Here is a 12506-nt window from a genome sequence, read left to right on the forward strand (position 1 = left end):
AAAAATTGATGGCCAGAATATTAAATAATTGTCAAGTGAAACTCAGAACATCAGTTAATGTTTATAACAAAACAATTAGCTCTTCTGTGAGACTGTACAGAATTTTACACCCAAAATAACCCCTAGTTTTTTAACCTACAGGTAACCTTCATATTCATTTTACTTTAGATCCCATTTATTCTTGATTGAATATAATTTAAAGTTTAAATTTTAAACTATACTAGAGGCTCGGTGCATGTAATTTGTAAACTTCGGGGGGTGTCTCTTAGACTGGCCTGCGCCCTCTCGCAGTCCAGGAGCCCTTGGGGGATGTCTGACTGACGGCTCCCCGTGGGCATCGGGCCTAAGCAGTCAGTCGGACAGCCTTAGCACTGCTACAGAGGCGGGAGAGGCTCCCACTGTCACTGAGGCGGGAGAGGCTGCTCTCACTAGACTCTAAGCCTGGCTTTTGGCTAACAGGTGCTCCCCTTGTGGTAGTGCACTGACCACCAGGGGCAGCTCCTGCATTGTCTGCCACCTGGTGGTCACTGCGTATCATAGTGACCGGTCATTCTGCCATTCTATTTGTGGGCTGGAAAGCTGCGGTGGGTACAGAGGCGGGTCTCGGCCCATCCTCCACGCACCGTCCGGACCCTCCTGCCACGGCCCCTGGACCACTGTCTGCCAGCAGTCCCGCTCCCGCCACTCCCACACCCTGACAGTACTGGCCCCACTCGCACACGCTGATGGCGTGGAGGGACTGGGGCTGCTGCCAGCAGCGTGTGCGATCGGCGGCTGCTGCCCCGATTCCCCGCAGGAGCAGGGCGAAGTGGAGAAGCCCTCAGGGGTGAATGGGGCTGGCAGCCAGCGATTGCATCCACTGACGACGCCTAGCAATTGGGACCGGCACCAGGCATCAGCAGCGGGTGTGAGCGACAGCTCTGGCGCCGACTGTGGGTGTGAGCGGGGTCGGCGCTGGCAGTGAGTGTGAGCAGCGGCTGCCAGTCCTGATCGCCCCTCAGATGCAGGGGGAGGTAGAGAAGCCCTGAGGGGCTATCAGGCTGGCAGCCACCACTCGCACCCGCTGATGGAGCCGCGTGATTGGGGCCAGTGCTGGGCGCCAGCAGCGGGTGCAAGCGGGGCTGGAACTGGGAGCAGGTGTGAGTGCCCAGCAGGACCATGGCGTGTGGGATCAAAGAATTTTCAGTAACCACCAGAGGCTTGCCCCAATGACAGCGATCGGCGCCCTGCCTTGGTCTGGCGCCCCTGCTCACCTGCACCACCATCCCGCCATGGCCGACGCCCACCATGTTCCACGCACTGCCACCTGCTACTGACGCCCACCATGTTCCACGCGCGCCCCCTCGTGATCAGCGCACATCATAGCAACCGGCTGTTTGGCTGTTTGGTTTATTTGCATATTAGGATTTTATATATATATAGATTCTTATACTCACAGGCCAAGGCTGTAGATCCTTAAGTCCCTTTTCTAATTTCTCAACATCTGGAAACTTTGTGGCTCCATCAGCATCTGCCATAAGGATCTTTTCTCCTCGAGAACTGAATATACCCTGTATTTAAAAATTTCAATTAAAACAAAGTTGCTTAAAATTAAGGTTAAATTCAATGACATATCAGTCTATTCAGCTTTACTTAAAATAACTAAGAGTGAAATAACAGGTATAAAATGACAGGAGGCCAAAGTTCACTTAAAACAAATTAGATTGATTGGCTCTTCCTACATGTATGTAATGCCTATTTCACAGTTTTAAAAACTTTGTGAGGTCATACAACTAATACCTTAGAAGCTAAGAATACTTTTAGATAAATCAAAGATATTGAATTAATAAGATTAAAAATGTGAAATGTCGCCGAAACCGGTTTGGCTCAGTGGATAGAGCGTCGGCCTGCGGAATGAAAGGTCCCAGGTTCGATTCCGGTCAAGGGCATGTACCTGGGTTGCGGGCACTTCCCCAGTGGGGGATGTGCAGGAGGCAGCTGATCGATGTTTCTCTCTCATCGATGTTTCTAACTCTCTATCTCTCTCCCTTCTCTCTGTAAAAAATCAATAAAATATATATATAAAAAAAGTGAAATGTCATCATATATAATATGTATGCATTGTTTATATATCACGGCGCTTAGCACAGCATATTAAGAACATATTTATGGCCCGTCTGGTGTGGCTCAGTGGTTGAGCATCTACCTATGAACCAGGAGGTCACAGTTCAATTCCCCGTCAGGGCACATGCCCAAGTTGCGGCTTGATCCTCAGCAGGGCATGCAGAAGGCAGTCAATCAATGATTCTTCCTCATCACTGATGTTTCTATTTCTCTCTCTCCCTCTCCCTTCCTCTCTGAAAGCAATAATAAAAAAAGAACATATTTATGAAGACTGAACAAATATATACAAATTTTCTGTAAAATGCATAGCAATTTTTTATTCTTTATTTTGAATCTAAAGTATTTTAAATAAACTTGAATAAAGAAATATGGAATATCACTAAAATTTAGGAAATGTGGATATATCCATATATATTCTGTTATATTAGGCAGCTGACACTTAGCAAAATCATGCACTCAATTTTGAATTGGTCATTTGTGCAAAATATGGCACAGAAATAAACTATATATATATATATATATATATATATATATATATACACACACACATATATATACACATATATACATATATATACATCAACTCCTAATTTCATGATGCACTTGAGTGAATTAATTTTTCCTTAAGTACAAATATATTTATGACTTGATATTGTAAAATACAGCTTTGATATCATTTAAAAGTGTTACTGCAGATAAAATATATATAAATGTAGATAGAAATTTGATCATTTATTCTATGGAATAGGTCCACTAATTAGTGTCTGTAATGTTTATCATACACATTAATTAGTATATGGGTAAAAAAAGAAACAAAAATGTTATATTTAACACCTGAACATATATGAAGTTTTAGAAAAAACATTACAAGGTACAAAATCTGCTTAATACGGAAAAACAAATAATAAAGGACTATTTCAATGATACATGATAACAGTGAACTGGAGATCATTAATGGAAAACTGCCCTTGGCTCTCTAACATGTTAACACTGCCTCATCAATTTTGTAAAGGAGGGTTCTTTAATGCTTGCTACTCTTCCTTCTGCTATTGATGGCTTTCACTGTCATTCAGTCACTTCCAATCCTTTCAGACTACTGATTTTTCTTCCTCCTTATGTGGCGCCTCATTTCCCAAGGCTTGGTTCCTGGCCCTTTTTTATTCCCTCTTCCTTGCCAATTTAATGGCTTCGACTACCATCTGATATATGTGGATGATTCATTCATCATCTCCTTTCGCCCTGGCTATTCTGAATACCGCTACTTGGTACCTCAAATTTAATATGGCTCCAGCTTAACTCAACATACAGTACTGACTTATTTAAAAAAAAAAAAAATATATATATATATATATATATATACACACACACACACACACACACACACACACACATATATATATATATATATATGTATTGATTTCAGAGAGGAATGGAGGAAAGAGAGATAGAAACATCAATAATGAGAATAATTGATTGGCTGCCTCCTGCATGCCCTATACTGTAGAGATCGAGCCAGCAACCTGGGCATGTGCCCTCACTGGGAATCGAACCATGACCTGGTCTTTAGGTCAACACTCAACCACTGAGCCATGCTGGCTGGGCTACAGTACTATCTTTTAAATCAGCTACTCCTCCATTGTCACCCAAGGCCATTGGTAACTCATTCTTTTCCATTACCTGATCCTATGTGGCCTAATTTTAAATACCTCCTACATTTATCTTCTTCTGTTTTATTACTATCATAATCCAAGTAATATTCATTATCTTGCCTAAACTACTACCCTGGCCGCTGTTGCTCTGTCAATGGTAAAAGTCTAAAAGCCCCTAGCCTAAAGTTCATGATAGGAACCCACCTACCCCTCTGGCCTTATTTCTAGAGTCAAACCACAAGTACCACTAATAGTTCCTTTATTGTGCCTTTGGTCATGTTCCTCCTCTGCAAATGTAATAGCAATGGGACCCTAAGTAATCTACTCTACCTATCTATACCTCAATTTCCTCATTTTTATAATCAAAATAATAGGACCTAACTCATGATACAACACTAGGAGGATTAAATGTGGTAATTATGTTGAAGTGGTTTACTGTCCAGCTCAAAATAATCAGTAAGCAAGTGAAAGCCAGCATTCACCATCATTAGAGGTCTGGTATCAGCCAACATCTTCTTTGTGAAGTCGGCTATTTTCCTCATGTGCCTGAGACTGTTATTGATTTATGCCAATATCTTTTCTTTCCTTCTTTGGAACCTTGATTTAGTCAAGAATGAGTATGTTAGAAAAAACATTTTTTAGCCTTCCTTGGAAGTAGAGGTGGCCCTGTGATAATGTTCTGGCTAGTGAAATTTACCTAAGTCATTGGGCAGAGCATCTGGGAATGCTCCTTAAAAGGGAGCAAACCAGTTGGCAAGCATCTTCTGCCCTTTGTCCTTCCACCTTTCTGGAATGTGGATGTAATTAATAGTGCTCCAGGCATCATCTTGGATGTATGAAGAAAAGGGAGTGAAAAAATAGGAGCTAGATTTCTGATATTGTGGAGTTGTTGAACAAGCCTTGGATTGTCTCTCTCTCTCTCTCTCTCTATATATATATATAGACTGCTTTTATGGAGGGTTGGGGGAGGTGCTAAATAAATAAATAAAACTCCAAGTCATTTAGGGAATTATTATTGGAAACTTTTTTTCTCATAACTGACTTTTGGCTTTTTTGTTAGTGTATCTTGATTACTGCCTGATATGCTTCAGGTGAAAGTAATCTCTTCTTTCTTGGAATTTCTATAGCACTTCATTTGTTTTGCTCTCATAAGTACAATCACCTTTTCTATTAGACCAGTGGTTCTCAACCTTCTGGCCCTTTAAATGCAGTTCCTCATGTTGTGACCCAATGATAAAATTATTTTTGTTGCTACTTCATAACTGTAATATTGCTACTGTTATGAATCATAATGTAAATATCTGATCTGCAGGATGCTCTTAGGTGACCCCTGTGAAAGGGTCGTTCAACCGCCAAAGGGGTCACAACCCAAAGGTTGAGAACTGCTGTATTAGACTATGATAGACTATATCAGATTGGTTTTAGTTCATGGCACCCTGCTTAGCACAGTGCCTTCATATAGGTAAAATTTAATACACAAAAGCATGTTGTAAACTGCAAAATAAATAAATAAACAAACAAATAAATAAACCACATAATCTTATTATCCAATCACTCTAGGAAAGACAGAGACAGAAAAATGGTAACATTTTAAACTCTGATTAAGATAAACGTATTTTTGTGAATTACCCAGTATGTTATAGATACCAAATATTTTCAGATTTGATCAAATATACCTATACATATAAAGTTATTACTAAAAATAATTTCCCACTAATTTGAAATCCTGGTATTCAACTAGCTAGCTATAGAATTCACATGTACTACAGTCTGCAAGAGGTTATTCAAAGTATCTTTGTATTTTTTAAATCTTCAGCCGGGGATATTTTCTCCACTGATCTTTTTTTAGAAGTGTTAAATACTCTTTATTTGGTATTATACATCAGGGGTCCTCAAACTTTTTAAACAGGGGGCCAGTTCATTGTCCCTCAGACCGTTGGAGGGCTGGACTATAGTTTAAAAAAAAACTATGAACAAATTCCTATGCACACAGCGGCGGCAAAACACCCGGCGGGCCGGATAAATGTTTTCAGCGGGCCGCATGTGGCCCACGGGCCGTAGTTTGAGGACCCCTGTTATACATAAACCACACTAAAATGTCTTTCATTCAATAAAAGGCAATAGTTTGGATACAGGGAATTTTATTAAATTGGCATAGTTTTTATCAAAAAGATAAAATGGTCACTACCAGTTTATCCGCAGCCCTTGCCTTTTAACAGACTAATGAACACAGTTTGAAACACAAGAAAGTCTTGCAGGTCTAAGAGACAGTGAAGGGATTTCTTCAGAATTTAAACGTATTAACACAACCAATTATATAAATCTAAATATAAGCCAATCTTCTATAGGTTTTGAGATGGCATTCACCACCTCTGTGAAAAGTTAAACATTATGAATCAAGTCCAATCATATTTTTAGAAAAGGGCAGTGATAGCGCTTTCTGAACCAAAATTACCATCCAAGCTCAAAAAGCTGACCATATTCATTTAACCACAAGCCAATCTTATTTAAATCAGGACTGCCCCAAAGAAATGTTCTATTAGCCATTCATGATCTGAATTGTGGTGTATGAGATCAATTTAAAGATGGTACACATAAAAAAAATCATGAGACATTTGTAATAAATAAGGCAGTGGCCAACTATTCCTCATTAGTAGCTTTCTTGAGATAAGCTATCAAGTCTGCCCTTTCTACACTCTTCTTAATGTCAGCAAAGATTGTTTTTATTCTAGGGATGTACTTCTTGGGATTCTCCAAATACTCCACTGCCGGGAGCTGGTCCAACCTTGCTGTTTCAAGGGACCTGGCATATATGGCATACTGTTCTTAATATGTTTGCTCACCTTCTTGGCACTATGTGTTTTAACCAAGGTCACCTCTCTGAGAAAAGTTGTTTCCCCAGGTAGGGATTTTCCCCTGAAGTTAGGGAGGGAATAAAACCCCTTAACTAAGTGCCAGGCGGGTAATTAATCACTTTAACTATGAACAATCATGCTTAAGTTACATAATCTTTACTCCCTGGAATGGAGATAAGAAAAGCCCTAACCTTTGGAATAGAGATTGATAGGATTGGAATCAACTGGTATAAATACAGATGTAACAAGACAACAGGACACAGAACCTAGACACAGAACCTAGAGACAGAAGAACTTCGCTGGAGAGAACATGGCAAAAGATCCTGGACAGAAACTGGCCACAGAACCTAGAGACAGAATCTAGCGAGAGAACATGGCAAAAGATCCTGGACAGAAACTGGCCACAGAACCTAGAGATAGAACCGAGAGAGAGAACATGGCTGAAGAACCTAGAGACAGAACCTGGCTACAGAACCTGACTAGAACCTGGTGACTGAACCTGGCTGGAGAACCTGGACAGAACTTGGCTGGAGAACCTAGCGACAGAACATGGCTACAGAACCTGGCTGGAGAACCTGGAGAACCTGGCTGGAGAACCTAGCAAGAGAACATGGACACAGAACCTGGCTGGAGATCCTAACCAGAACTTCGCTGGAGATCCTGAACAGAACTTGGCTGGAGATCCTGGCTAGACATCCTGGTTAGGCTGCTGATCAACTGAACCCTGTCTCCGTGTCATTCCTTCTTCGCTGACTCCGTCAACACCTTTGGGAACCTCTGGACCTGCTGGGGTTGGACCCCAGCACTCCATCAGTGTAGCATCTCCCCAAGTGAGACCTTGTTCTTGTTGGCCTTTGTTCTTTCTTTCTGTGTAAGAAAATCCAGGGGCCTGACCTGTCTTTTGCCCAAATAGACCATGGAGATTTGGCCCAGGCTTGTGTTTGCCTCCCTTTTCCACAGTATGGCACTGGGCACACTTCTCGACAAAAATCTTCTTGCCCCTTTCAACATTACCCATTTTTTTTTTTTTTAAATATATTTTATTGATTTTTTACAGAGAGGAAGGGAGAGAGATAGAGAGCTAGAAACATCGATGAGAGAGAAACATCGATCAGCTGCCTCCTGCACATCTCCCACTGGGGATGTGCCCGCAACCCAGGTACATGCCCTTGACCGGAATCGAACCTGGGACCCTTCAGTCCACAGGCCGACGCTCTATCCACTGAGCCAAACCGGTTCTGGCGACATTACCCATTTTTAAATCGATCGTTAGTCACGTGCAACACAGAGGTTCCCACTTGCAAGCCAGATGTCACACTCTCTAACTCCACTGATTTTTAGAGAGAATGGAAGAGAGGGAAGGAGGAAGGGGACACACACACACACACACACACACACACACACACCCCAATACGAGAGAGAAACATCAATTGGTTGCCTCCTGCACGTGCCCCAACCAGGGTTGGGGATCGAACCTGCAACCTGTGTCCTTGACTGGGAATTGGTTCCGATGCTCTAGTCACTGAAACACAAGGCCAAAATATCTTTATATTTTAGATAAAAATACTGAAACTATGTATTACCATTTTAATAGCTCCACCTTTCCCACGATTCTTCACCAGTGTTATCACTCGTATTTTGTCACTTCCATATTTCTGGCAATATTTAAAAGCTACCTGTCAAATTATATAAAAGTGAGAAAAAATTAACTTGGATTACAAAATAGTAATACAAAGTGGGTTTCTTATTTTGGCTTAACCAGTTAACTGCCACACGTCCAAAATGGAAACCATCCCCACACGCCACGATATTTTGAATTTAATTAAAAAATAAATTTGCAATAAATATTATAAAAAATAATATTACAATTCGGGTGGTCTTGAATATTTTCAGTTGAAAATTCTCACGAAAAATGATTTTAAAGTTGGTCTATAAATGCTATGGCAGGCAAATGGTTAAACACTGCTATTCCAGTTGCCTTCTTCTTGTGACTCAATTATACCCACCATGCATTTTGGTGGCCCAGGGGAGTTGCTGAATTCTTGATGTAAAAATATGACACCAGGAATTGACCCACTAGGCTGAAGTTAGACTTCACCTCCCTGCAGAGGAACCAGTTGAACAGGCAGCTGCTGTCCCCTTATTATCTCAACTCTTCTACCTAAACTACTGAGCTTCCAGAAAAAAAAAAAATCTATTTGCTAACATACACACTTGTGACCTAAGCCTACAATACTGCTCAATGACTTGTTTGTCAACAACCAATCTCAGTCCCCAGAGAGGTTGTTTGTATTCTAGACCATTTCCCTCAAATCTCACTTGAATTTCTCTTTCTCAGCAGATATCCATGCCATAACTTATCCTCTTCTGAATCTTCAATCTCTTCCTCTCTGCTGGCTCCACAGCTTTAAACATGCTTAAGACTCCAGCATACTAAAAACTTCCCTTTGATTTCACTATTACCTCAAGAAACTGTCAGTATTCTTTTATTTATAATCAAAGTCTTGAAATAGTGATCTACATCTATTTATATATTCTTTAATTTATAATCAAAGTCATAAAATAATGATCTACATCTATAATATATATAAATCTATATACTGCCATCTACATCTCTTCCTCATGTTTAGTCTTCAAACCAGTGCAGCATGACTCATATCCTTTGCTTTTCCACATTAAATCTCTTAACGTTCTCTTGTTTCCATTTAACCTCCTAATCAACAGTACCCTCTCCTTTTGGCACTCAATTCCATAGGCAGTTGTGAAGTTATTCTACTCTGGTGTTTGCCCTCCTGTCAGGCCAGCTTAAGATGCAGCTCAAACACCATGTCTTTTTCCTAGCTTCTATGCTCATTCTCACCTTCCCCTCCAGGAAAAAGGAAAGTGATTCTAATTGGTTCAAAAGGCATTTTCTCATTTAACTGTTACTTTACTCATCACATAATGTAACTGCAGACCTTGCCCACCAAGCGGTGGGCTACTTAAAGGCTAAACTTACTATTTCTAGTGCCTGATACATAGTCTAGAATTGATTAATCTCAATGAACAAATGCAGCCACAGTCCTTTGTACATACTCCTTTTACAGCATTGTGGTAGGCACTGTTAGCTACTTACCCAACAAACAATGCCTCCTTCTTCCTTACTATTATGACTCCAGTCTTACATAGTGACAGTGTGTACAGGACTAGACAATGAATCATGATTGGTCTAAATCTGCTTTGCCAAGTACTTTCCCAGTCCTCCTTTCAGGTATGGATTGTCATGTCACCAAGTTCTGGCTCATGAAGTCTACTGCAGGTCTGCTGGAGGATAAGGCTTCTGGTAAAGCTTTCTATTTCCAATTAAAAAGGACAGAGGCGCCAAAACCAGTTTGGCTCAGTGGATAGAGCATCAGTCTGCGGACTGAAGGGTCGCGGGTTCGATTCCGGTCGGGGGCGTGTGCCTGGGTTGCGGGCACATCCCCAGTGGGAGATGTGCAGGAGACAGCTGATCGATGTTTCTCTCTCATCGATGTTTCTAGCTCTCTATCTCTCTCCCTTCCTCTCTGTAAAAAAATCAAAATACATTTAAAAAAAAAAAAAGACAGAGGCACTCAAAGATAAATCTTAATGTTCTGGCTGTCTCTTACAGCTTAGGACATGTGATAATTGGAGCTGTGATAATTTTGTGATGAGGGAGAATATGAGAATTGAAAAGCTGCTTTTCCTCAGCTGGGCTGCTGCTGCTTCTGCAATCTCAGCAATAAGTGATGATGTTTATTTTCTATGCCCTTCCTTCCATATAATTAACAAATTTCTGGAATAGTCTGTGTTTATGTTTTTCGTGTCACATTCATTATTCAAAGTGCAGCACCTAATCTTCCTAAAGCAGATCCCATAATACTGACTGGCCTCAATGCCTTTGTTTACACTATATTTTCAATCTGAAAATACTATCCTCCATGTTCTTAGTCATAACCATTCTTAAAAGTTCAGTTCAAAAGTCACTTCTCTTTCTCTCAAATTCTTTAAAATATTTTATTTTCAGCACTTTTTACCTGCAATACAGAATTTATGGGCATGTTAAACAACTGTCCTGAAGGCTTCTTGCACAAAGGAGTGGGCTCATGTATTTGTATGGTTCCTCCAGTGTCTAGAACTTCATGTATACTTGGTATTTAACAAAAAATCATTACTGAAGAATAATCAAGTAAACAGGTGTTTCCCTGTATACTTATTGTAAGGAATGGCTATAGGGTTAAGCCTCAGACTGACCTGGTGGCAAAGTCACAAACAAGTCCCAGCTTAGAGGGCACAGCCCTCTTAGCATAATTAGGCTTGACCTTATGATGCTCCCTAGATCTTATCTGGGTAGCTAATGGGCTGTGGGAGGTGCAGCAAGTGCTGCCAAAACAAGTGAAACTCACAAGGACGTTGTAACTATGGTGACCATTACCTTGTTTACGTATGGCTACAAAATAAAGGCTCAGCTTGCTGTCTGGATCTTTCTCTGTGGACTCAGCCAGGCACAGGAGAGCCACCTAGACCAGGGGTGGGCAAACTTTTTGACTCGAGGGCCACAATGGGTTCTTTTTTTTTTTTTTTTTTTTTATATTTTATTAATTTTTTACAGAGAGGAAGGGAGAGGGACAGAGAGTCAGAAACATCAATGAGCGAGAAACATCGATCAGCTGCCTCCTGCACATCCCCCAATGGGGAAGTGCCCGCAACCCAGGCACACGCCCCCGACCGGAATCGAACCCGGGACCCTCCAGTCCGCAGGCCGACGCTCTATCCACTGAGCCAAACCGGTTTCGGCAACACAATGGGTTCTTAAACTGGACCCGAGGGCCGGAACAAAAGCATGGATGGAGTGTTTGTGTGAACTAATATAAATTCAAAGTAAACATCATTACATAAAAGGGTGCGGTCTTTTTTCTCAATAGTTTTATTCATTTCAAACGGGCCAGGTCCGGCCCGCAGGCCATAATTTGCCCACGGCTGACCTAGACCCAGCTTATTCTCTTTGTCTTTTCTAAATCCTTCGATACCTCCCCTCAGGCTCACCGGACCCTTGGCTGTGCTGGCCCGGCAACCTTATTATAAGGTACACTAGAGGCCCAGTACACAAAAACTTGTGCACTCGGGGGGTGGGGGGGGGTTGTCCCTCAGCCCGGCCTGTGCCCTCTTGCAGTCTGGGACCCCTCAGGGGATGACCACCTGCTGGCTTAGGCCTGCTCCCCAGGGGACTGGGCCTAAGATGGCAATCAGACATCCCTCTGGCAACCCGGCAGCCCTCGGGGAATGTCCACTTGCCAGCGGTGAACAGACCGAAGCTGCAGACATCCTTAGTGCTGCTGAGGAGGTAGGAGAGGCTCAACCATCACTGCTGTACTGGCAGCCTGGCTTGTGGCTGAGCAGAGCTCCCCCATGTGGGAGCGCACTGACCACCAGAGGGCAGCTCCTCATTGAGCGACTGCCCCCTGGTGGTCAGTGTGTGTCATAGTGACCAGTCATTCCCAGTCTTTCTGCTGTTAGGGTCAGTTTGCATATTACCCTTTTAATATATAGGACAGAGGCCTGGTGCACGGGAGGGGACAGGCTGGTTTGCCTTAAAGGGTGTTCCAGATCAGGGTGGGGGTTCCGCTTGGGTGCCTGGTCAGCCTGGGTGAGGGGCTGATGGCTGTTTGCAACTGGTCACACACCCTTCAGGGTGGGGGTCCCCACAGGGGTGCCTGGCCAGTCTGGGTGAGGTGCTGAGGGCTCTTTTCAGGCTGGCCAGTGACTGAAGCTCCCAGCCTCTCCTTTTTTTCTTTTTATTCTGGGATTTATTTACCTTCTATAATTGAAACATTGTTACCATCACTGGTGCTCCCAGCTCTGAGGCCTCTGCCGGCTAAAAGCAGGTATCTGGAGTTTG

The 12506-nt window shown here is 42.4% G+C and overlaps 1 protein-coding gene across 4 annotated transcripts in view; it reads right to left on the reverse strand.

Moving 5' to 3' along the window:
• Positions 1 to 12506, reverse strand: part of ALG5 (ALG5 dolichyl-phosphate beta-glucosyltransferase) — a 123188-nt gene that overhangs the window by 102045 nt on the left and 8637 nt on the right. For 3 of the 4 annotated variants that reach the window (XM_036299932.1, XM_036299930.1, XM_036299933.1), the window contains exons 5-6: positions 8191 to 8283; positions 1437 to 1550 (exon numbers count right to left, since the gene is read on the reverse strand). In XM_036299932.1, coding sequence (XP_036155825.1) covers positions 1437 to 1550; positions 8191 to 8283 — 207 coding nt within the window. The remainder of the gene's footprint in view (positions 1 to 1436; positions 1551 to 8190; positions 8284 to 12506) is intronic. The other variant, XM_036299931.1, reaches the window with a different exon arrangement.

The sequence above is a fragment of the Myotis myotis genome, unplaced genomic scaffold (assembly GCF_014108235.1).
Source record: "Myotis myotis isolate mMyoMyo1 unplaced genomic scaffold, mMyoMyo1.p scaffold_m19_p_3, whole genome shotgun sequence".
Lineage (NCBI taxonomy): Eukaryota > Metazoa > Chordata > Mammalia > Chiroptera > Vespertilionidae > Myotis > Myotis myotis.